This window comes from Vidua chalybeata, chromosome 8, assembly GCF_026979565.1.
Source record: "Vidua chalybeata isolate OUT-0048 chromosome 8, bVidCha1 merged haplotype, whole genome shotgun sequence".
Classification (NCBI taxonomy): domain Eukaryota; kingdom Metazoa; phylum Chordata; class Aves; order Passeriformes; family Viduidae; genus Vidua; species Vidua chalybeata.
The window spans coordinates 935,836-959,542 of NC_071537.1; the positions used below are offsets into that span (position 1 = coordinate 935,836).

General features: G+C 55.4%; 1 protein-coding gene across 1 annotated transcript in view; it reads left to right on the forward strand.

The window, feature by feature from the left end:
• Positions 1–23,707, forward strand: part of TCERG1L (transcription elongation regulator 1 like) — a 60,182-nt gene that overhangs the window by 28,012 nt on the left and 8,463 nt on the right. The window contains exons 5-10 of the mRNA XM_053949693.1: positions 6,232–6,357; positions 12,793–12,887; positions 13,992–14,080; positions 17,835–17,989; positions 21,394–21,463; positions 22,647–22,782. Of these exons, the coding sequence (XP_053805668.1) occupies positions 6,232–6,357; positions 12,793–12,887; positions 13,992–14,080; positions 17,835–17,989; positions 21,394–21,463; positions 22,647–22,782 (671 nt within the window). The remainder of the gene's footprint in view (positions 1–6,231; positions 6,358–12,792; positions 12,888–13,991; positions 14,081–17,834; positions 17,990–21,393; positions 21,464–22,646; positions 22,783–23,707) is intronic.

Below are 23,707 nucleotides of genomic sequence, written 5' to 3' on the forward strand. Positions count from 1 at the left end.
GGGAGGGAAATGTTCCCCAGCACAGCTCATTGCAGAAGGTGCTCATTGCCACTTAGCCCTGACTCTGCAGATTTCCAGGAATTCTTGCTGACTTCCTATCTCCCATCTTCCCTTCCCGCTCCAATAAGCAATTTACTCCAGCACTCACCAGCTCCTGAAGTGGTTATGGCCCTGCAGATTGAAATGAGAGCTCCAAACGATCCTGCAGAAACAAAAAGTGCAGCTCCTGCTCTGCTGGGGAGGCTGCAGGGTCGGGCTGGGAGCCAGCAGGAGGTCCACACTCATGGGATGGGTTGGGATGAGCTGAAATCCCAGCCAGTGCCACGGCAGGGACACCTCCCGCTGTCCCAGCTGCTCCAGCCCTGTCCAGCCCGGCCTGGGGCACTGCCAGGGTGGGAAGAATCCCACGGAACAGACCCGTGATGTCTCTCCATAGTTTTGTTCTGCTGTGCACTGATTTATCTCTGCATGAGTCTCTCTCCAGCTCTAGTTCTGTGCCTCGTGCTTTTAGTTTTCATTTCACCAGAGGCAGAAGACCCTTCACTAATTTTCTGACCTCCTCCCAGGGCAATTTATTCACCTGATGGAATCCAGTGGGGTGACTTGGCTTCTACACCATCAATTTTAAACTAAAAAAAAAAAACCAAAAAAACCCAAAGCATTTCTGTGCCAAAATCCTACTTCTCCCAGTCCTGGTGGTGGCCTCGAGTCCCCTGTGCTGGTGCCAGGCTGTGCCAGCCCTGCTCTGCCTTGCCAGGGCCAAACATCTGGGCTGCTGTCACCCCTCACCTTCCAGCTCGCTGCTGCTCTCCCCTGCTCCACCCCAGGTCACGAAGGGATTCTTTTTGTCACTTTCCAGGGCAGCAGGAGAGGAAATCTCTTCAGCAGAGATTTCCATGTCCGTTTTTCACTTTGAGAACGGGAAAACCCGGACAAACGTAAAGCACAGGACGGACGGACGGAGGAGGGCAAAGATTTGGGGTCATTCTGCCCAAACCCGCGATGCTGCCGACGTTTCCAGGCTCGTTTCTGACTGGGTGGGAGACCAGAAAATTCTTGAGTTATAAAATTCTCCTCCTTTTTCCTCGCTGCTGATGGAAGTGGCCCAGGGGCTCTGTGGGTCCCAGGCTGGGCACTGGGAGCACCTGGGACAGTGGGAGGTGTCCCTGGCTGGCACTGGAGGGGATTTTGGGTCCCTCCAGCCCACGGCAGCCTGGCACCCCGGGGCTCTGTGCTGTAAGTGCTGGCTGTGCCTGGTCTGTGCCCCTCTCCCAGCCCGGCCCCGTGTGCCCCTCGCTCTCGGGTTTGCTGTTTCTGCTCCCAGCCTGGACTGTTGGCATGCCCAGGTGGGACAGAGCCCTGCCCATCCACCCCCAGTGCCCTGCGAGCCCCCGGGCTGGCTCCCAGCAGAAGGGGCAAGCAGGGATGGCCATTCCCAGCCACATTTGGGTGGGTTTGGGCTCCCAAAGCACTGCTGGGGCTCTCTCCAGCACCCAGGGAGCACCAGCTCACCCTGGGGCTGAGTGTGGGGTGGCAGTGGGGCAGAGCAGCTGTGCTGAGCCCTGTGCCAGCTGTGCCAGCTGTGCCAGCTGTGCCAGCTGTGCCAGGCTGTCCTCCCCAGCAGCCCCTGTGCAGGCAGCCAAGGGCAGCTGCTGCTCAGGAAACACCACACGTTCCCAGGTCTGAGGCAGAGGGAAGGGCATAATCAGATTCAGAAAGTGCTGAATGTTTTTAATGAACCTGTCTGGGCCTTGCAGAGGAACAGGGGAAGGAAGGCAAATTTCTCAGAGGTGGCTCCTGGGCAGCCTCGTGTTTACCCAGCAAGAACTGCCTTGAGGAGGAGTGTGGGGTGTCCTTGAGGGGAAGGGGGAGCAGAGCTGAGGGGCTGCACGGAGCTGAAGGATGCTGCCTGCTTGGGAAAAAGTCGATTTTTTTTTTAATTGCTGCTCAATTCTTCCTTTTTTTTTTTTTCAAGCAAAGAGACTTCTCTTGTCCTTTGCGGATAGGCAGGACTGCCCCAAATTATCTCATCAGGATGGACTGTGCTTCTAAATGAAGCAAGTCCCCGGGCCCTGATCTGCAGCACCTTCTGGGGTCAGGAGGTGACAGCAGCACTAATAAAAATGTCTGGGTGCATTTCTGGGCCTGCCTGTCAGGCACAATTACTGATTTCACTGCTCCTTGCCATTCGGCTGCCTGGTAAGGTCCCAGGATGTCACAAACTCCTCCTCCCTGTGCCTGGGGACAGTTGGGAGGCACCAGGAGGACTCCTGGGGGCTCCTCTCAAGGGGCAGGGGAGGTTCAGCTCAGAAATTGGGGGAGGTTTTTTTTTCGTGGAAGGGGTTGTAAAGCACTGGCACAGGGCATGGTGGAATCTGCATCTCTGGAGGGATTTCAGAGTGGATGTGGCACCTGGGTTTAATGGTGGCCATGGTGCTGCTGGCTGGACTTGATGGTCTTGAAGGTCCTTTCCAACCACAGTCGTCACTATTGGACACGAAAAGAGCACACAGAACCTTGGGAAGTTCAAAAGGGAAAAAGAGCCAGCTTTATTCAAACATCTGGTGGTTATAGAATTCCAAAGGTGACCGTGGATTGGAGGATGGAATTACCACTTTGCTAAAGATCAATCAATCATTTCTCTCCACCTACAGAGAAATATATAAACTGTTCTATTTCTACATGAAATTGTGTGGGAACTCTGACTCTCAAATGTGTAAACATTATCAGAAGGCTGAAGGAGTTTTATGAGAACTTTAAAACTTTCAAAAGAACTATAAAAGAAAACTTCACACTTTTAAAAGTCAGGGCAACATGTAGTGACTCTGAGATTTGCTGATGCCAGCTGGTGCTGCTGTCCCCCACCGAGGGGCTGGGGATGGGCCAATTCCTCCCTGGTGATGTTCCAGTAGTGCCAGAACTGCATGAGATATGGCTTTACCCTGATTCCCTTCCCCAGCCCACCCTGCAGCCCACCCTGCTCTGCTCTGCTCGGAATGTCCCTCAGGCCAGGCTGGGCCTTCTGCTGGCCTGGCTCAGCTCAGCCAGGGGCTTTGTGCTCATGCCTCTGCCTGAGCTTCTTCCTTTCCTTTCCTTTCCTTTCCTTTCCTTTCCTTTCCTTTCCTTTCCTTTCCTTTCCTTTCCTTTCCTTTCCTTCCTTTCCTTTCCTTTCCTTTCCTTTCCTTTCCTTTCCTTTCCTTTCCTTTCCTTTCCTTTCCTTTCCTTTCCTTTCCTTTCCTTTCTTTCCTTTCCTTTCCTTTCCTTTCCTTTCCTTTCCTTTCCTTTCCTTTCCTTTCCTTCCTTTCCTTTCCTTTCCTTTCCTTTCCTTCCTTTCCTTTCCTTTCCTTTCCTTTCCTTTCCTTCCTTTCCTTTCCTTTCCTTTCCTTTCCTTTTCCTTTCCTTTCCTTTCCTTTCCTTTCCTTTCCTTTCCTTTCCTTTCCTTTCCTTCCTTTCCTTTCCTTTCCTCTCCTCTCCTCTCCTCTCCTCTCCTCTCCTCTCCTCTCCTCTCCTCTCCTCTCCTCTCCTCTCCTCTCCTCTCCTCTCCTCTCCTCTCCTCTCCTCTCCTCTCCTCTCCTCTCCTCTCCTCTCCTCTCCTCTCCTCTCCTCTCCTCTCCTCTCCTCTCCTCTCCTCTCCTCTCCTCTCCTCTCCTCTCCTCTCCTCTCCTCTCCTCTCCTCTCCTCTCCTCTCCTCTCCTCTCCTCTCCTCTCCTCTCCTCTCCTCTCCTCTCCTCTCCTCTCCTCTCCTCTCCTCTCCTCTCCTCTCCTCTCCTCTCCTCTCCTCTCCTCTCCTCTCCTCTCCTCTCCTCTCCTCTCCTCTCCTCTCCTCTCCTCTCCTCTCCTCTCCTCTCCTCTCCTCTCCTCTCCTCTCCTCTCCTCTCCTCTCCCTCTCCTCTCCTCTCCTCTCCATCCCAGCTCCCATGCAGAGCAGCAGGGATCAGTTCAGTGGGAAATGCTGCCGGTGGTGTTGATGAGGAGCTGTGGTTTCCCCGCAGCACCAGGCAGGGGATGCTGGCTCCTGGAGCTCCCCAGACACAGAGCTGCCAATTCCAGGCACTCCTCACATCCCACGGGGCTGGGGAAGTGCCCAGCACCACATCTCACACACTTTCCTGCCTGGAACTCAGTCCAGCCCTGGAGCCTCAGCAGCCCAGATGTCCCCTCTGGGATCCATCATCAGGCACACGGATCAGAGCAGTGGATCCTCACATTTCCCTCCCTTCCCCTCCTGCCTTTGGCCCCTCTGTCCCTGTTGCAGTGGGAGTGGGGGTGGCTGTGTGTGGGAGAGGCTGGGAAATGGCTCAGGTGATCTCAGGAACGGGCAGAAGTTCTCCGGAGGCACCGCTGGCTCATCAGCCCGCCCTGGCTCTGCAAGCACCCGAAGCTTCACAGGGAACAACGCTTTCCTCCTCCCTCCCCCTCCTCAGGATTGTTTGAGAGTAAAATTGGCCTAAATTTAATCATAAAGCCCTGGGCGTGCGGGTTCACGCTCAGGTGTAATTCCAGCCCAGGTTATGTTCAGTTCAGAGCAGGGGCTGATATTGCACCCTGACATTTAGCTCCATCCAGGCTGTATTTGTATTCCAAAGCCATCCATTGCAAAGGCTGCTCTTCATAAGCACAAAGAGCTCCAAAGCATAAATATTTATTCCTTAAAGGTTAAGACTGCCTTAAATCATTCCAGCTTATTTGGTGAGCAGCAGTTATAATTAAAATAAGCAGTTGAACTCGATCTGCATGTATGAAATGCATATATATGTGTATATAAATATATATTTATATATACTTGACTCTGGTGCGGATGGAAGCCGTGGGATAATTGCTTCCATCACATCAAAAGATGCACTGATATTGTTCCTGGATTGGATAATAAATCAACATAAAGAAGCAGCTGAAATTATATAATGGCAAGTCACGTTTGAGCAGGCGGCAGGAGCCGAGGTGGGGAATGAGCAGAGCTCGTCTCCAGTGCTGGCTGGAATTGCAGGGGATAATTATGCAACTTATGGAAATTATTCCAGTTTTGGGTGCAGAGAATTCACAGAACCCAAGGATGGGGCTTGGAGCACCTGGGACAGGGGAAGGCGTCCCTGCCATGGCAGGGGTGGCACTGGGTGGGCTTTGAGGTCCCTTCCAGCCCCACAGCAGGCTGGGATTCCATGTTCTGCCTTGGAATATTGTGCTGTGGCACCTGGAATTGTAGGCACACAGACCCATGAGAGCGTTCAGGGTGTGTGAGTGGGCCTTTATAACAGCCTGAAGGTTTCAGAAATGATCCATGTTATTCCAGAATGTGCAGAAGCTGGGACGGGAGCTGTTTGATAGCCCACGAGTAAGCTGGTGAAAGGAAGGGACAGGAAATCCTGTTGGGAATTGTGTTATTCCCAGTCTGCCTTAAAGCAGGGATGTGGTGCACAGCAAATGGCACTGACAGTGCTGGCTGGGAAATGGGACATGGGACTGCTGCTGGCACTCCTGGATTTACCCTGCCAGGAGATGGGGCTGGGTGGCTCTTGTGTGGCTCAGCTTCTGAAAACCAGTTTTCAATTAACCCAGTTAATTGGAAACGAACGCTCCAGGTTTGACCTCAGATGTGGCAGAGGGCAGGAATTACTCTGCAGGACTGGGGAGCCTGGTTGAACTGGCCTGGTTCAAGCAGCAGCCCTGGGTTACTGATTGCTCATGAATAATGCACAGGAGCAAATCAGGGAGTTTCTGCTCTGGGCCTTGTCCGAGCAGACTCTGCATCCCTGGAGAAAGCTGCACTTTTAAAGTATTGGCAAAATAATTTCCCATGGACAGAGTGGGACACCAAGAAGTTGTGATGGGTACCAGTGGAAACCAGAGGAGTGTTATTTAAAATGAGAACACTGATCTTGCTGTGACCTGCTGGGAGGGCATTGATCTATCCTGGCAAATTCTGACTTTGAGGGCCACATTTTCATCAATTTTAAATTTCTGGCACTGTTTATTGGCTGCAAATCCATGGGCATCGTGGCCAGGAATCGAGCTGAACACGAACCTTGCTTTAACCCTGCAGTGGGGGCAGGACATGTGCTCAGCAGATGAATTCACTGAATCACTGGGCTTGGAAAAGCTCCCTGAGATCCCCCACCGTGCCCACCGCTGCCCATGGCCTCGAGTGCCAAGAGCTGGGCAAAAACGCTGGGGGTCTTGAAGGGGACTGTTCTTTACCAGGGAAAATCCCACTCCTCCCTTATGCTCTGCTCTCAGGTTCTGCCTCCAGGCTGGACGCTGCCGTGGGGCCGCTGGTGCCAGCACAGGTCACCCGTGTCACCGCCGTGTCCGCGCCCGCCGTCACCCTCGTGGCCACCAACCTGCTGGAGCAGGCACGAGCAGGTGGGTGCTGTCCCCGGGGCTGGAGTGGCGTGGGCTGTGTCCTGGCAGCCAGGCTGTGCCCCGTCCTGCAGGGGTGGGACCCCCACATCTGCTGGGGTTTCTATCTCAGGCTCTGGGTGTCAGGATGACCCCAAGAGTGTAAAAGTCCTCATTTCCCAGCCCCACAGCCAAAGGAGGAGTCTGAACGTGCAGGGTCGGCCTCTCAAGGTTGTTCATTTTCCCTTCTCTAGAACATTCTCTCTCTGCCCTGCTGAGCTCTGTCCAGCAGCTCGGCCATGGCATTCTGTCTGCCCTCAGGGCAGTGTTCACATTTTATACCAAAAACTCCGTGTGCCATGGTTACAATAACGTGCCAATGTCTGTCATTGGTGTTGGACAGTGTGTCTGTGCCTGAAACCAACAGAAAAGTGTCACCAGCACAGCGAGACATGGAGGGCAAGGAGAAGGAGAAGAAGGTCAGGACACGCCCAAATCCCTCCATCTTGTACTCCCTGAAGCCCATTCTAAAAACCCCAAAATTCCACTTTTTCACCCTGTATTAATTCAACTACCACACTGCTCAAACCCCTGTGGTTTGTAATTCCTCACACAGAGTTGGCAGCTTTTCCCACGGGCTGAAATGGAAGCCACAGGTGTTTTTGACTTTGTGCCAGGGTCTGTGAGCCCCCTGCCAGGGTCTGGAGCCAGCCAGGGCAGCCACAGGGATGTCCTGGACTCCCACAGGGCTGCACTGCTGCTTCCCTGCCTGACCTGGGGCCACTCAGCCAAGGAGGGGCTGCCACCGTCACCTTGTGGGCACCACGGGGCCCTCAGGGCACCTCCCAGAGCTGTTCTGGGGAAGAAAGGTGTTTATCAGGAGATTCCAGGGATCAGCCCAGACATAACCTACCTGACCCTCCGCCCCAGGGAAGCTGTGGCTGCCCCAGCCCTGCAAGGTCCAGGGCCAGGTTGGACAGGACTTGGAACAGCCTGGGAGGGTGGGACTGGATGGGCTTTAGGGTCCCTCCCAAGCCAAACAAGGCTGTGGTTCCATGATTTCCAGGGCAGTGGCAAAGAGCAGCTCTTGGGCAGGGTGGCTGTGTGCTGGGAAATCCAGCCATGGAGTGAGCTGTCCTTGAACTCCACACCCACACACAATTCGTGTGGGCTGTTCTCTGCACACCCACACAGAATTGGTGTGGGCTGTTCTCTCCACACCAGCACAGAATTGGTGTGGGCTGTTCTCTCCACACCAGCACAGAATTGGTGTGGGCTGTTCTCTCCACACCCACACAGAATTGGTGTGAGCTGTTCTCTGCACACCCACGCAGAATTCGTGTGGGCTGTTCTCTCCACACCAGCACAGAATTCCGTGGGCTGTTCTCTGCACACCAGCACAGAATTCCTGTGGGCTGTTCTCTGCACACCCACACAGAATTCCGTGGGCTGTTCTCTGCACACCCACACAGAATTGGTGTGGGCTGTTCTCTCCACACCCACACAAAATTGGTGTGAGCTGTTCTCTGCACACCCACACAGAATTCCTGTGGGCTGTTCTCTGCACACCCACACAGAATTCCGTGGGCTGTTCTCTCCACACCCACACAGAATTCCGTGGGCTGTTCTCTGCACACCCACACAGAATTGGTGTGGGCTGTTCTCTCCACACCCACACAGAATTCCTGTGGGCTGTTCTCTCCACACCCACACAGAATTCCGTGGGCTGTTCTCTCCACACCCACACAGAATTCCGTGGGCTGTTCTCTGCACACCCACACAGAATTCCTGTGGGCTGTTCTCTCCACACCCACACAGAATTCCGTGGGCTGTTCTCTGCACACCAGCACAGAATTCCTGTGGGCTGTTCTCTGCATACCCACACAGAATTCCTGTGGGCTGTTCTCTGCATACCCACACAGAATTCCTGTGGGCTGTTCTCTCCACACCCACACAGAATTCCGTGGGCTGTTCTCTGCACACCCACACAGAATTCCTGTGGGCTGTTCTCTCCACACCCACACAGAATTCCTGTGGGCTGTTCTCTCCACACCCACACAGAATTCCGTGGGCTGTTCTCTGCACACCCACACAGAATTCCTGTGGGCTGTTCTCTCCACACCCACACAGAATTCCGTGGGCTGTTCTCTGCACACCCACACAGAATTCCTGTGGGCTGTTCTCTCCACACCCACACAGAATTCCGTGGGCTGTTCTCTGCACACCCACACAGAATTGGTGTGAGCTGTTCTCTGCACACCCACACAGAATTCCGTGGGCTGTTCTCTGCACACCCACACAGAATTCCGTGGGCTGTTCTCCTGTTCCCATTCCAGATCCCCTGAGCAGTAACAGCCACGGTGGGCACTGCTGGCTGCAGGAAGGAGAAAAGCTCAGCTCGAGATTGGTTCTGAGAGGGGAAAGCAGCACTTGGAGGGCACAGCAGGAGTGCTCAGAGCAGCAAAGAAGCAGAGTTAAAGGGAAACCAGCCCGGGCAGGCAGGAGCTGTGTCCCTGGATTGGGGCAGGACCCGGCTGGTGGCACCAGAGCTGGGATCCCACACTTGGATAGAGTAAGAGCCAGCAGAGGAGGAGCTGGGGATCAGTCAGGGAAGGATTTAGGCTGATCTGAACACCAGAGCCATGAGGTTGTGGGGACAGACGGAGCTGGCCTGGGGAGGTTCTGGGGGAGGAGGAACCCACAGTGTGGGATGTGTGTACTTAATAAATCCGGTTCTTGGGAGCACTTAAGAGTCAAACTGTTAAACTTTCTTGAGATTAATGGAGGTTTGGCCTCTTACAAAAAAAATTTTTGACTATGCCTTGTCCACAGCTCCTCATGGCATGAATCCATCTTCCCTCTTCCCCTCCCTCTCTAATTCTGCTTTTTAAGGAGATGTTTGTGATCACACCCAACATCCTCTGTGCCATACCCAAGGCAGTTTTGCTGCTTCACCTTTCCTTGCCATGCTGTGAATTATTCATGTCCCCGTGCTGCCTGGAGCCTGGGAGAAGCCTCTTTAATCAGGAGCCTTTATCTCCTCTCTTCCTGCAGCAGCCGCGCAGAGCTCACCAGTGCTGGTTGTGCTGCTGACTTTGGGGTGAAAAAAAGAGATGGAAGCGTCTCACGATGGCTTCAGTGCCAGGCTGCAGCTCCGTTTGTGCACTTAGGATGGGGGCAGAGGTTAATTAAGGAGCGCAGGGTGAAGGAGTGCCCGGTGAACACCTCTGCTGGTCGCTCCCAGCGTGGGCAGAGGAGGGCAGGTCTCCAGGGGTGGGGGAGGCACTGGCAGTGCCCCTTGGGAAGCAGGGGGGCCTGGGGCTCCTCCCTGGCACAGCCAGCCCCGCTCCAGGGCCGGCTGCTCCTGCCCCGGGGCATCCCTGAGCCTGGGGAGGGAGGAACAACCTGGGATTATTTTCCCCTTTCCCTTGCACTGCGGGCAAACACTCAGCGTTCAAGGGCAGGTGTAAAACTGAATGGCTCCTGCTGTGCACAGGCTCCAGGGCTTCCCTTTGTTATTTTATTTTATTGGTTGTTTGGTTTTTCTTCTTCTTCTTTTTTTTTTTTTTTTTTTTCTTTTTTTATTCCCATCTTCTTTTCTACGTGCTGACTGCCCAGAACGCTGTGGCAGCGTGTTCCACACGGGAATGCCCGAGGAGCTGCTGCTGCAGGAGCTCACCGTGGCTGCAGCACTCAGGGGAATCCCTGGGACCTGGGCTGTGCTGGGAGGGAGCTTTCCCGGGAGGGAAAGGAGAGGGAAGTTCCCAGGAGAGAAAGGAGAGGGAGATGTCCCAGGAGGAAAAGGAGAGGGAGCTTTCCTGGGAGGGAAAAGGAGAGGGAGATGTTCCAGGAGAGAAAGGAGAGGGAGATGTCCCAGGAGGGAAAGGAGAGGGAGATGTCCCAGGAGGGAAAAGGAGAGGGAGATGTCGGAGGAGGAAAAGCAGAGGGAGAATTCCCAGGAGGGAAAAGGAGAGGGAGATTCCCAGGAGGAAAAGGAGAGGGAGATTCCCAGAAAGGAAAAGGAGAGGGAGATGTCCTAGGAAAGAAAAAGAGAGGGAGAATTCCCAGGAGGGAAAAGCAGAGGGAGATGTCCCAGGAAAGAAAAGGAGAGAGAGAATTCCCAGGAGGAAAAGGAGAGGGAGATGTCGGAGGAGGAAAAGCAGAGGGAGAATTCCCAGGAGGAAAAGCAGAGGGAGATGTCCCAGGAGGAAAAGCAGAGGGAGATGTCCCAGGAGGGAAAGGAGAGGGAGATGTCGGAGGAGGAAAAGCAGAGGGAGAATTCCCAGGAGGAAAAGCAGAGGGAGATTCCCAGGAGGAAAAGGAGAGGGAGATTCCCAGAAAGGAAAAGGAGAGGGAGATGTCCTAGGAAAGAAAAAGAGAGGGAGAATTCCCAGGAGGAAAAGCGGAGGGAGATGTCGGAGGAGGAAAAGCAGAGGGAGAATTCCCAGGAGGAAAAGCAGAGGGAGATGTCCCAGGAGGAAAAGCAGAGGGAGATGTCCCCGGAGGGAGCAGAGGCTGCCTGGCTGCTGCAGCAGTGTCCCCTCGGGAGCAGGGCAGGCTCAGGAGCAGGAGCTCTGTGCCCACAGCAGCACTCCCTGCTCCGAGCCTCACCCCACTGAGAACGGCCGAGGCCACTGCTCTGGGCTGGTCGTGCCTTTGCACAGAGCTGAGCTCCAGAGCTTGGGCTCTGCTCCTCTTGCAGCTCCAATCTGCAGCTGACATCGGTGTATTCCTGGCTGGCAGGGTGGGCAGCCCTGGCACAGGGTGAATTCCCAGAGCAGCTGTGGCTGCCCCTGGATCCCTGGCAGTGCCCAAGGCCAGGCTGGACACTGGGGCTGGAGCACCTGGGACAGTGGGAGGTGTCCCTGCCATGGCAGGGTGGCACTGGGTGGGATTTAGGGTCCCTCCCAACCCATGGTTTGTATCAGAGATTCCAAAGCCAGGGACTGTTTCCCGTCTCCCGAGCCCACGTGCCTCTGGGATGAAATCCATCCTGGATTTCCCATGGACGGAGTCCATGGCTGCTTCTCAAATCAGTGCTGGCTGTAACAGTACCAGCGTCACCTCTGGCCATGGCTCGTGCTCCCTGGGGCACTGCTGGTCCCCTGGCAGTGGCCCTGTGCCACCCCTCTGTGCCAGCCTCGCTGAGGGCTGTCCTTCCCTGCCAGCAGCCAGGCAGGAGGAGGCACTGACACCGGCTGTCACCTCCCTGTGTCCAGAGGACCAAAGTGCCTGGGAAGGCTTTGATTCCCAATTTCCAGATATGCAGGGAAGGAAGATGAATCTCGATCCCTTTTTGATGTGTATCAGCAGCAAACTGCGCCTGGCTCCTTTAATGTGGAAATTAATGGCTCTGGTTTGTAAATCTTCCTTTTTTTGCTCCCATAAAGCCATCTTCTGAGCAAAATGCCATGGATTTAATGTTTTATTATTCTGAGATATTCCGAGGGAAGCAGAGTCAAATGGGGGCCTATTCTGTACCCTGAGGAATTCCGAAACAATTGGAGTAGCATTTCGAGGAGAATCTGCCCCACGGAATCCAGAGTGCTCTGGGCTGCAATCCCACCCCATCCCATCCCCTTTCCCTGTGCCAGGTGCTCCAAGCCCCAAGGTCCAGCCCGGCCTGGGACACTCCAGGGATCCAGGGGCAGCCAGGGACACGTGGGAGGGGGCTGGGGACACCCCCAGGCTGGTGTCACACACCAGAGGGGTCACACACACCTTGTCCTCCCTGCTGCAGGAGGGATGGGCCAGCTCCCCTCGGCTCAGACCCCAAATACGTGTTTGAAGAGGACAAGCAGATAAAAACCCCCAAATTTAGACAATCCCATATTTCTTAACGTCTTCCGTGCAGCCTCCTTTGTTGGGACGTTGGGTCTGTCCCACACCTGCTGCCTTTCCCTGCCTTTCCTGCTGTCCCTCTGCTGTCACACCCCTTCTGTAGGCAGCAGACAGGTCAGGGTTTGGGATTTCGGGATGGAGCCAGCCCTCTGTACAGGGCAGGAAATGGTATTTCCCTGCTTCCCCTGGAAATGGATGCAGCTCTCCCTGGGGATTCCCACAGAGCTTGCCTGGCACTGCAGGACCCTGGGCTGGGAACAAGGGGGTGCCCAGGGGGAAGAGAGGATCAGGGACTGCTTCAGGCTGGGAAAACCCCCTGAGCTCCTGGAGCTCAGCCATGAGGCCAGCCCTGCCCAGCGGGGTGGGGACGTGTCCCCGAGCAGGATGTCCCGTGGGGGCTCAGGACACCAGCCCAGGTGCAGAGCAGAGCTCTGGAGTGTGTCCCACTGAACCGGGGTGTCTGCAGAGGCACCCTGGGCACGAGGGGCTGCGAGTGAAGGACGAGGAGGTGGCAGGAGGAGGCTCAGGGCTACAGGCAGCAATCTGGGCTTTGTTCAGCACTTTTGGCCTGTTGTGAGTTTATTTATTCCACGTTAAAAGAGCTCCCTTCCCTCCCAGAGCGTGGCAAGGAGTCGAGCAGAGCCGCCTGCCCCCCGACGCTGATCCTGCACACGGACAGGAAGAGTGTCCCCACGGGCAGTGACAGTGACAAGGTCTGTCCTGGAGCCTCTCCAGAGCCCCTGGGAGCCCCTGAGCTGCACAAATCCGGGTCAGGGCTGGGCTGGGCACTCGGGATCCTTCCCCACTGTGGAATTTAAAAAGCCATGGATTTCATTTACCTTGGAGCTGTGCAGGAGCTCTGGCACTGTCAGGGGACCAGGGGGACACTCAGGGTCCCCATGGAATCCCAGAGCACTTTGGGTGGGAAGGGACCCCAAATCCCAGCCAGTGCCACCCCTGCCATGGCAGGGACACCTCCCACTGTCCCAGGTGCTCCAGCCCCAGTGTCCAGCCTGGCCTTGGGCACTGCCAGGGATCCAGGGGCAGCCCCAGCTGCTCTGGGCACCTGTGCCAGGGCCTGCCCACCCTGCCAGGGAACAATTCCCAATTCCCAATCTCCCATCCAGCCCTGCCCTCTGGCAGTGGGAGCCATTCCCTGTGTCCTGTCCCTCCATCCCTTGTCCCCAGTCCCTCTCCAGCTCTCCTGGAGCCCCTTCAGGCCCTGGCAGAGCTCTGAGCTCTCCCTGGAGCTGCTCCTCTCCAGGTGAGCCCCCCCAGGTGTGCCAGGCTGGCTCCAGAGGGGCTCCAGCCCCGGGACCATTTGGTGCCTCCTCCAGACTCTGTCCAGCAGCTCCAGGCATTTTTTTTTGCTGTGTGATGGGGACAGAGGAGCAGCTGGGGGACAGGCAGTCAGTCACTCCTGCAATGGTGATGGCCCTGAGCAGTCCCAGAGGAGCTGCTGGAAGGATCAGGGCTGGCACAGCCCCCCCTGGCCCCGGGGAGCACCCCCTGCTCCTGGGCTGGTTCCTGCCCTGCTGGGTGCCACCCTCGGGGTTATCCCTCACCCGCTGTGCCATGGGAGCTGCTGGCATGGCCAGAACTGCTTGGCTGCTTTCTCGTGCCTGCTGCTCTAAGCGGGGAGGCATCTCTGTAATCCCCATTTCTCTGGGCTGTTCCAGAGGCAGCTGGCTGTCCATAAAGCCTCTGCTGCAGTTCTGGCCCTGGGGTGCCCCCCTGCAGGCTGAGGGGGTGTTGGTACCCCAGGAGCAGCTCTGTGCACCTGCTGTGTTTGTTAACTCATCCCTCTGTGTCTCCAGGATCGCTCCTTCAAGCTCCTGCGTGAGGCTGACAGCGCTTCCAGCGGGAACAAGCCCGTGGCGTCGGCCCCGGTGCCAGGATCCCCGTGGTGAGGAGCTGCCAGGGCCCTTCCCCTGTGCCACCCCTTCCCCAGGAGCCTTCCTGGGCTGCCACGGGGCAAAGCACTGCCAGGGGCTTCAGCAGCTCGGCCGGGAGCTTCTGGCAGAGCTTGCCCTGAGGGAGGGCATTGTAAACGCAGGTGAACCCAGGGGGAAGAAATGCTGAACTCCAGTTCAGAAGGCTGAATGATTTCTTTATTAGAACTATGCTATAATTCATTAATATACTGTTTAAAGGAGATACTAAAGCTACAAACCTACTTGTTCTAACTCCCATCTCTAACTCACTCCCAACTCGTGCCCCTCTCTGAGAGTGCAGCCACAGGTGGGCTGGATTGGATTGGATTGGATTGGATTGGATTGGATTGGATTGGATTGGATTGGGTTGGGTTGGATTGGGTTGGATTGGATTGGATGGGATTGGATTGGATGGATTGGATTGGATTGGATTGGATTGGGTTGGATTGGATTGGATTGGATTGGATTGGATTGGATTGGATTGGATTGGGTTGGATTGGATTGGATTGGGTTGGATTGGGCTGGATTGGATTGGATTGGATTGGATTGGATTGGATTGGATTGGGTTGGATTGGATTGGATTGGATTGGATTGGATTGGGTTGGGTTGGATTGGATTGGGTTGGATTGGATTGGATTGGATTGGATTGGATTGGATTGGATTGGATTGGCCACCAGCCCCAAACAATCCTCACCAGAATCCAACCAAGCAATCACCCCAGGGAAACAATTCTCCAAGCACATTCCACATGGGAAACACAAGGAGCAGGAATATAAATTGTTTTATCTTTCTTCTCTCTGTGCTGCTCTATGAAAAATCCTGGGAGAGAGAAGAAATGCCTGTGACAGGAGGGCGTGGGAGGGAGCAGCAGCCGGAGCCCGGGCTCTGCAGGGCGGCTGGCGCTGGGGGCAGAGAGGAAAAGCAGCACTTGTAGGAAATGGTGTTACCTTCAGGGCAGGTGCTGCCTGTCCCCGTTCCCTGGTGGCAGTGGGTGACCCTGCCTGCCCTGCATGCTGCGGGGTGTCTGACCCAGGCTGTGGCTCGTGCTCCCCACTCCCTGAGCACTGGCAGCAGGAGCGGGGCCGAGCGCCTGTGGCACTTTTAACAGACAAACCTTTCTGCACTTTGTGGCCTGAGTGGCTGAGAGAAGGATTTACATCTCCTTTACCCCTAGAATAGGTGGTTTATACCTGGTTTAGTTTATTTAGTTTACACCTAGGGGCTGACAGCCATGGGATCTTTGCTCCAAGCCCCATCCAGCCTGGCCTTGGGCACAGCCAGCGATCCCATCTCACCCTGCCAGCCAAGCCTGTCTCTTCACCTGAATTCCTGGATTTCCCCTTCCTTCTGGAAGAGCTGGGCTGCTTCTGGAGCCTTGCTTTGGGCTGTTCCTGCCCATCCCCGTGGTGTTCTCCAGGAGGGGTTCAGGGTTTCTGGGAGAACAGAGCTTCCCACAGTGCCATAACTCTTCCAAATCATTCCAGTTCCAAAAAAGAACCTCTCCTGTGAGAGATCCAGTGGTTTGTGATCCAAACCACTGTGCCTGAAAAGAAACATGAAGTATTCCTGAAGTATTTGTAGTATGTGTGCTATATATTATATAGAGCTACATAGATAATGGCTTAGAAAGGTTATTAAAGATATTTATCACGTGCATGTCACCGAATCCAGGATGCCAAAACTCCCAGGGGTTTGTACAGCCAATTTTCTGGGATCTTGCCTGTTCCCCACCTGGTGTGCTGGCTTGTAACTCCTCCTCCTGCAGTGAGGGAGCACTTTTCCTATTTCCAGTCCTTTACCTGGATCAGACCCTTTCAAACCCAGCTTCACTCCCTGCTTTTAATAACAATTAAGCATCAGAGCTTGTAATTGTAGGGGTTGTTCCTTCCAGGTGTTTTTGCTTCAGAGCCAGCAGCATTTTCCTCCCAGCAGAGTGTGTGTCTCAGCCAGGGGGGTTTAGCTCTCATTGGGATTCAGGAGGCGCCGGCCTGAGATGGAAATTCTGTTTGTTTATTTACATGTCGATTTAGGGACGCACATCTCCAGGTGTTTGGGTGTCTGTTAAGGATGCTGCAATAGTTATTTTCATATTATTTTGGCTGGTTGCAAATGAACGTCAGGACAAGGAGCTGAACTGCTGCCCTGCAGGTTTGCCTGGCCAAGCCCAGGGGCTGCAGCACAGCTTGGTCACATCCCAAACGTCCCCGGATTCCATCCTAAACTGTGGGGGCAGGGTGCTGGGGTGGGGGGCACCTCTCAGGGGAGGTGGGGCTGGCTGGGATGGTGGGGCTGGCACAGGGATGTCATTGGGATGGCACAGGGATGGCACAGGGATGGCACAGGGATGGCACAGGCATGGAACAGGGATGTCATTGGGATGGCACAGGGATGGCACAGGGATGTCATTGGGATGGCACAGGGATGGCACAGGGATGTCATTGGGATGGCACAGGGATGGCACAGGGATGTCATTGGGATGGCACAGGGATGTCATTGGGATGTCATTGGGATGGCACAGGGATGTCATTGGGATGGCACAGGGATGTCATTGGGATGGCACAGGGATGGCACAGGGATGTCATTGGGATGGCACAGGGATGTCATTGGGATGTCATTGGGATGGCACAGGGATGTCATTGGGATGGCACAGGGATGTCATTGGGATGGCACAGGGATGGCACAGGGATGTCATTGGGATGGCACAGGGATGTCATTGGGATGTCATTGGGATGGCACAGGGATGGCACAGGGGTGTCATTGGGATGCCTTGGACATGGCACAGGGATGCCATGGGGATGCCATTGGGATTGGCACAGGGATGTCATTGGGATGGCACAGGGATGGCACAGGGGTGTCATTAGGATGCCATAGGCATGGCACAGGGGTGTCATTGGGATGGCACAGGGATGGCACAGGGGTGTCATTAGGATGCCATGGGCATGGCACAGGGATGCCATTGGGATTGGCACACAGTTGCCATGGTACTGTCACAGTGATGCCATGGGCATGGCACAGGGGTGCCGGGGCTGCACCTTTCCCCACCAGCACAGCAGGTGAGGCTCCCGTGGCCACGTGCCAGCCCGTGGCATCCGGGCAGGGGGCACACAGGGCCACGGCTCTTGCCCCTGGCTGCTCCCAGCCACGGAACCTGGAATGCCTTTTCCTGTGGGGGCTCTTCCTGGGAGCACTGTGGCCTCACCTGCTCCTTTTGCCCTTCCCTGGCAGAATATTCCACCTGCTGCTTCTCAGGGCTGTTTCCTGTGCCCGTGGGTGGGTGAGGACAGAGCTCCCTGCCCGGGGTGCTGGGGAGGGCTGGCAGGGCAGGGCCAGGCTGGGGTGTGCCCGGGGTGTGCCTGGGGTGTCCCCGGGGTGTCCCAGGGTGTGCCCAGGGTGTGCCCAGGGTGTGCCTGGGATGTCCCCAGGGTGTCCCTGGGTGTCCCTGGGTGTCCCCAGGATGTCCCCAGGGTGTCCCTGGGTGTCCCTGGGTGTCCCTGGGTGTCCCCAGGGTGTCCCCAGGGTGTGCCTGGGGTGTCCCTGGGTGTCCCTGGGTGTCCCTGGGTGTCCCCAGGGTGTCCCAGGGTGTGCCCGAGGTGTCCCTGGGGTGTCCCCAGGGTGTCCCCGGGGTGTCTCTGGGGTGTCCCGGGGTGCCAGGGCTGCAGAGCCCCCGCTGCGGGCACGTTCCTGGTCTCTGGCCAGGCTCTAAGGCTGCTTTGTCGCTCGGAGCAGGTGTGTGGTCTGGACTGGAGATGACCGGGTGTTCTTCTTCAACCCCACCATGCAGCTGTCGGTGTGGGAGCGGCCGCTGGACCTGAGGCACCGCGGGGACATCAAGCGGCTGCTCGAGGACCCCCCGCACAAGCGCAAGCTGGAGGCTGCAGCAAGTAACCAAAGCCGGGCCTCTTTCCCTCTCGCTGAGCCCCGGGAGCCCCTGGGGCTGGGTGTGCTCGCGGGAGCTGTGAGAGCCGAGGTGGCCTGGGACGTTCCCGGCCGAGGGCAAAGTGACGTGCGCCCAAAATCCGTGTTTTCCCCGGCGTGCTGGTGGGGGACCGAGCCTCCTCCTGGCTGGCAGTGGGGAAGCAGGCGGCTCCCTGGAGGAGATGAGGCTTTGGTGGGAAGGCACAGCGTGTCTCCCTGCCCCAGTGCAGCGTGCGTGAGCGGTGCGTGGCTCGCTGCTCCCAAAGCTGATCTCGCTCTGCCCACCGCAGAGGGAAAGCCCAGCTGAGAGTCCCTGTGGGCACTGGGAGCTCTGGGGGAAAGGCTGCCCTGCTCCTGGGAGCCGCTCCGTGTCCCTGCTCCTGAGGCTCCGCTCTGGCTGTGCTGGGAGGGGTGTCCCTGGCTGGGGGACATCGGCCCTGGCAGTCCTTGGGGCTGCTCCTGGCCTTGCCTGCCTGCTCGGGATTCTTGAGCATCCTGGTTTTTGGTGGTGGGAGAACAGTCACCGTCCTCCACTGCTGCTTCTCCCTCAGTGGGGAGGGAGAAAAGGCCAGCGGGGAAGAAGTGAGAGTTTTGTGATTGCTTCCGAGTGCTGTGATTTGTAACTGAATCGGGGTGGTGGCACTGCCAGGCTGCTGCAGGACCTGCCCTGTGCCCCCCGGGCAGCAGGGATGGGCACTGCCTTTGGTCCAGGGGGGCAGCTGCCAGTGAACCTCTGCAAACCCCAAAGAACCCCTGCAAACCCCAAAGAACTGCTGCAAACCCCTAACTAACCATTGCAAACCCCAAAGAACCCCTGCAAACCCCAAATAACTGCTGCAAACCCCTAACTAACCATTGCAAACCCCAAAGAACCCCTGCAAACCCCAATGAACCCCTGCAAACCTCTAATTAACCATTGCAAACCCCAAATAACTGCTGCAAACCTCTAATTAACCATTGCAAACCCCAAAGAAGCCCTGCAAACCCCAAAGAACCCCTACAAACCCCAAATAACCCCTGCAAACCCCAAAGAACCCCTGCAAACCTCTAATTAACCATTGCAAACCCCAAAGAACCCCTGCAAACCCCTAATTAACCATTGCAAAACCCTAACTAACCATTGCAAACCCCAAAGAAGCCCTGCAAACCCCAAAGAACCCCTGCAAACCCCTAATTAACCATTGCAAACCCCTAACTAACCATTGCAAACCCCAAATACCCCCTGCAAACCTCTAATTAACCATTGCAAACCCCAAAGAAGCCCTGCAAACCCCACAGAAGCAGCAGCCCCCGTGCCTGCAGGGAGATAAACGTGAGCCATGTTCAGCTTGTCTGTCAGCAGAAAAGCAGCTCCAAGGAGGGTTCTGTGTCTGTGTCCTCCTGTTGGCACAGCCTGTAATTCCATTTTCCTCTATGAATTTCCACAGCAGGTGCTTGTGTATACATTTCTGTATCATTTTTTTTGTGGATGGCTTGAAGAACTTTAGCTGTGGATGAAATTCCTCCAAAGCCTATCTGCTGAAATTCATTCTTCAGGAGAAAAACGGAGCTTTTAAATGGCAGGATCTGCTGCAAGCTCAGTGAATTCCTGCCAAGGGATGGCCAGAGACAAAGCTGAGGGTCATTGTTCATGGTCTCTATCATTGTTCCTGCTCTGTAATTAATTAACAGAAGAGTCTTAAGTCAGGGCTGAGAGGTGCCACTTCAAAAAATCTATTTTTTGCTGTGCTCCATCCTTTCCATTTATTATCTCTACCACAAAGATTTGATTCATGCTCCTGGTTTTTTTTTATGGCTATGACTTCCATTGTTGTTAAATAGCCTTAATCCTCCCTGCTATAATTAGGCCCTGTGGATGCTCAGGGTTGGAGCAGTTTATAATTAGTATAGATTAGCTCTGAGGTGAGGGGGATTATTTGTTACCTCTTCCCTTAGCTTGTAATCTCCAGTAAATAAATAACACAAACGAGCTGAGTGTTCCCAACAATGCTTCCCACATTTATTTAGCTGAGTGGCTGCTGCTGAGATTTAATTAGAATTTCCAAATCAAACATCTTAAAAAAAAAAAAAAAAAAAAAAAGGAAGTCAAGCAAAGTTATCCACGGGATGCTCTGGGTTGTCTCTGCTGGAGGATCAAGTGCTTTTTAAATTCGGGCATAAATGAGAAATGACTCATTTCTCCATCACTCCTCCTCCACCAGGTGTTTGCTCCAGGAGATTGATGTGGCTCTTCCCTGAGGGGCTCCCATCAGGCCATCCCATGGGGTGGAGAGCAGGGACAGCTCCTCCAGGGCCCAGAGCAATTGATCTGCTTTGGTCTCCTCCTGGCTGCTCAAGGGTCTGCCTGGCTGCTGGGGCTGAGGAACATTTCCCAGCTAATTAATACAAAATGGACATTGTGGAGTCACCAAATCATGGATTGGTTGGGTTGGGAGGGACATTAAATCCCACCCAGTGCCCAGGGAAATCCCACCTGTCCCAGGTGCTCCCAGCCCTGTCCAGCCTGGCCCTGGACACGGTTGGTAGAATTCCTACTGAGAACCAGTGTCATTTTCGGAATTCCCCCAGATATTCTGGGCCCTTTGGCGCTCAGACAAGAGTCTGAGGCCCGTCCCTGGATCCAGAACATTTGCCAGCCCACGTGCTGGGGGCCCTCCAGTGCAGGCCCTGCAGGGATCTGACTCCTGCGTCCCTTGGGGTTCTGGTGAGAGCTGCAGCTGGTGGAGGTGAAGAGAAAAGGTTTCAGAATCCAGATTTGTTTGCAGATTCGGGATTTGCTCCCCTTGTCTGTGGCTGGAAATCCAAGCTCTGCGTCCCTCGAGGACCCGTGTCCAGGCCGGAGCAGGGGCTGACCTGGCCTTGGAGCTGCTCTGCAGCCTCAGGAGTGCGGGGGTCGCTGGATCTCCCCAGCCCTGCCAGGTGTGCTGGAATTCCTGGGAGAGCCCCCTGAGACTGGCTGGTCCCAGGAGGAGCAATGGGACAGGAGGAGGCTCTGCTGGGAGTTACCTCCCGTGAATCCTTCAGGCTGTCAGCGCGGAAATGACTTTGCAGGAATGTCTTCAGCTGCCTTTTGAAGGGAAGGGAGGAGGGAGGAGCAGGTGAAGCAATAATAAGATTTAAAGCAATCATGTCATGAATGAAAAATGAGGAATTTTGCTGACTGGAAACGGTCACTTTATTGCTGTCGCTTTCATTTGGATGAAGGCAATTCCGAGGATTTTATAAAATACTTGTTATTTTTAAAACCCTCTGTGGGGGCTGAAAGCCAGGAAATACCTGAGCAGCAGAGACGAGGGGAGAGAAGTCAATCTGAGGAATTTGTATTCCCATTTATCTCGTTCAAATCTGATAATGACTTCTTTCTTTTCAGCAGACAAGTGTGTTAGCTCTTGTCCAGGGGATGAAAATGATGATTTGAGCATCAAAACCAAGAGAAATAAGTGAGTTCTAAAGTTCCCTTGTTTCTGTCTAACGGTGGGAAGGGTTGGTACAAAGAAGGGCGAGTTAAAGCAGCTTTGCTTCTGTGTGGGTGAGTGATGGGAGCAATCTCCAGGTGTGCAGTCCTCAGCTGAGCCAGGATTCTCTGTGGTCTCTGTTTCCCCTGGACATGCCCCGTTTATGCCTGGGGAACTCTCCCTTTATCAAATGCCTCCAGGCAAGGCTCTGGGTTATTCCAAAGGCACTGGATAAAGGATTCCCTCCCTCAAGTGCAGCAGTTCTTCCCTGCTCCCAGGCTTGCAGGCTCAGCCCCAGGTGCTGCTGTTACTGACCTTCAATCCCACGTGAGCTCCACATTCTGCTGAAGGCACGACTGGAAAAGCAGCTCTGAGCTGTGCAGGCTGCCCAGTCCATGCCAGGTGTCCTTCCCAGGGGGCAGGCACAGCCTTTGTGCTGGTGAGGCTGCCCTGGAGCAGAGGCTGGGCAGAGCTAGAGAATAAAGCAGGGATTTATTCAAAGGATCTCCTCATGGATCCACCTTGGGCAGCAGCAGAGCCCAGCCAGGGCTGCAGCCAAATGAACCAAAATGGTCCCAAAATGCACGAGCGCTCCCAGGGGCTCTCACTGGGATCAGCTCTGCTCCATTTGCACCTTGCAGTTCATTGTCCCATTCCAGCTTTAGCCCAGGCACTCCCATCCTGCTTGTTTTTCTCTCTCCAGCCCACGCTGTTTGTGCTCCTGGGCTGAGATTTGGATCATTTGTCCTTGGTGCCCAGCTGGAGCAGGAATTGTTTTGTCTCCCTGCTCTGTGCAGAGAGCTCACCATCCCCTGATATGAAGCCCAGACCCACAGACTAAAGCAGCACAGAACCTGAAAAACAGAAAAGCTAAACCTGAGGCATCAGTGGATTATTACAGCTGTGCTGAATTGGATCCTTTATTGTGATTTTTGGCATGGAAAAATGACCCCTTTGAGGTCCCTGCTCCTTGGCAAGGGCTGTTTGAAGCTGTCACTTTGGGTTTGGCTGTCGGATCCCTCTGAGGGCCCCGAGTGACCGTCCTGCCTGGGCAGGAGCTGCTGCAGCTCCCCGCAGCTGCCTCCAGCCCCAGGTTTGGTGCCCAGCCGTCAGCGTGGCAGCTTCTGGGATGTCCCAGGGGGGATTAAAATCTCTCTTGCCCTCACAGAACAGAGGAGTGCCAGGCTGCGGGCCCGGCTGGCGCTGAGGAGGAGCAGGCAGGGGAGGAAGGCTCGGCCCCGCGGATCTCACCGCCCCTGGAGGAGAGGATCACCCACTTCAGGGACATGCTGCTGGAGAGGGGGGTGAGGAACAGCCCTTCCCGGGGCACGGCAGGCTCCTGGGGCCGTGCCCTGGCCCTGGCCAGGCAGCCAGCAGCGCTGGGGCTCTGTCCCTGAGCCCTGGTGACACTGCTGGTGGCGTGTCCCCGCTGCCACCCCTGGGAATGGGGACCCTTTCCGGGCAAACCCCCAGGGATGTCCAGGGGCAGCGGCTCTCCCAGCACGGTCAGGGGCTCAGGGGGACGTGGGGCTGTGGGCACTGGCCTGTCCTGGCCAGCTCCGGGGTGTCCATCACCGCAAACTCCAGGGATTCCAGCACCGGGGAGCCAATTCACTGACTGCCCATCCAAACCCGTGGGATCACCAGTGCTTTGGGTTGGAAAGGACCCCAAATCCCAGCCAGTGCCACCCCTGCCACGGCAGGGACACCTCCCACTGTCCCAGGAGCTCCAGCCCCAGTGTCCAGCCTGGCCTTGGGCACTGCCAGGGATCCAGGGGCAGCCACAGCTGCTCTGGGAATTCCATCCCAGCCGCTGCCCACCCTGCCAGGGGAACAATTCCTGCCCAAAATCCCATCTAACCCCATCCTCTAGCAGCATAAAGCCAGGAATGCGTATCCAGATCCTTGGGAAAGGATGTTCTGGAGGTGGCTCCAGCTGTGCTGAGCTGCAGGAGCAGGGAATGCTCCGGGGCTGGGCTCAGTGGGGACAGGGAGGTGTAAAATGAGCAGTGGGTGCAGATCCTCTGCCTCCCCCACACTGCCACGTGTGCCCCATAAAGGGAACGTCACTCCTGTAGGAAATACAGCCCAAGGTGGCTCTTGTCAGGCACTAAAGCCTGTAAAATTTATCCCAGCAATCAGCAGGCTTTAAAGGGGCATAATTAGAGCTTCAGCAGCTCAGCAATGAATTATCCCCACGCCAGAGCTGCTTTATTAATACAGCTTGTT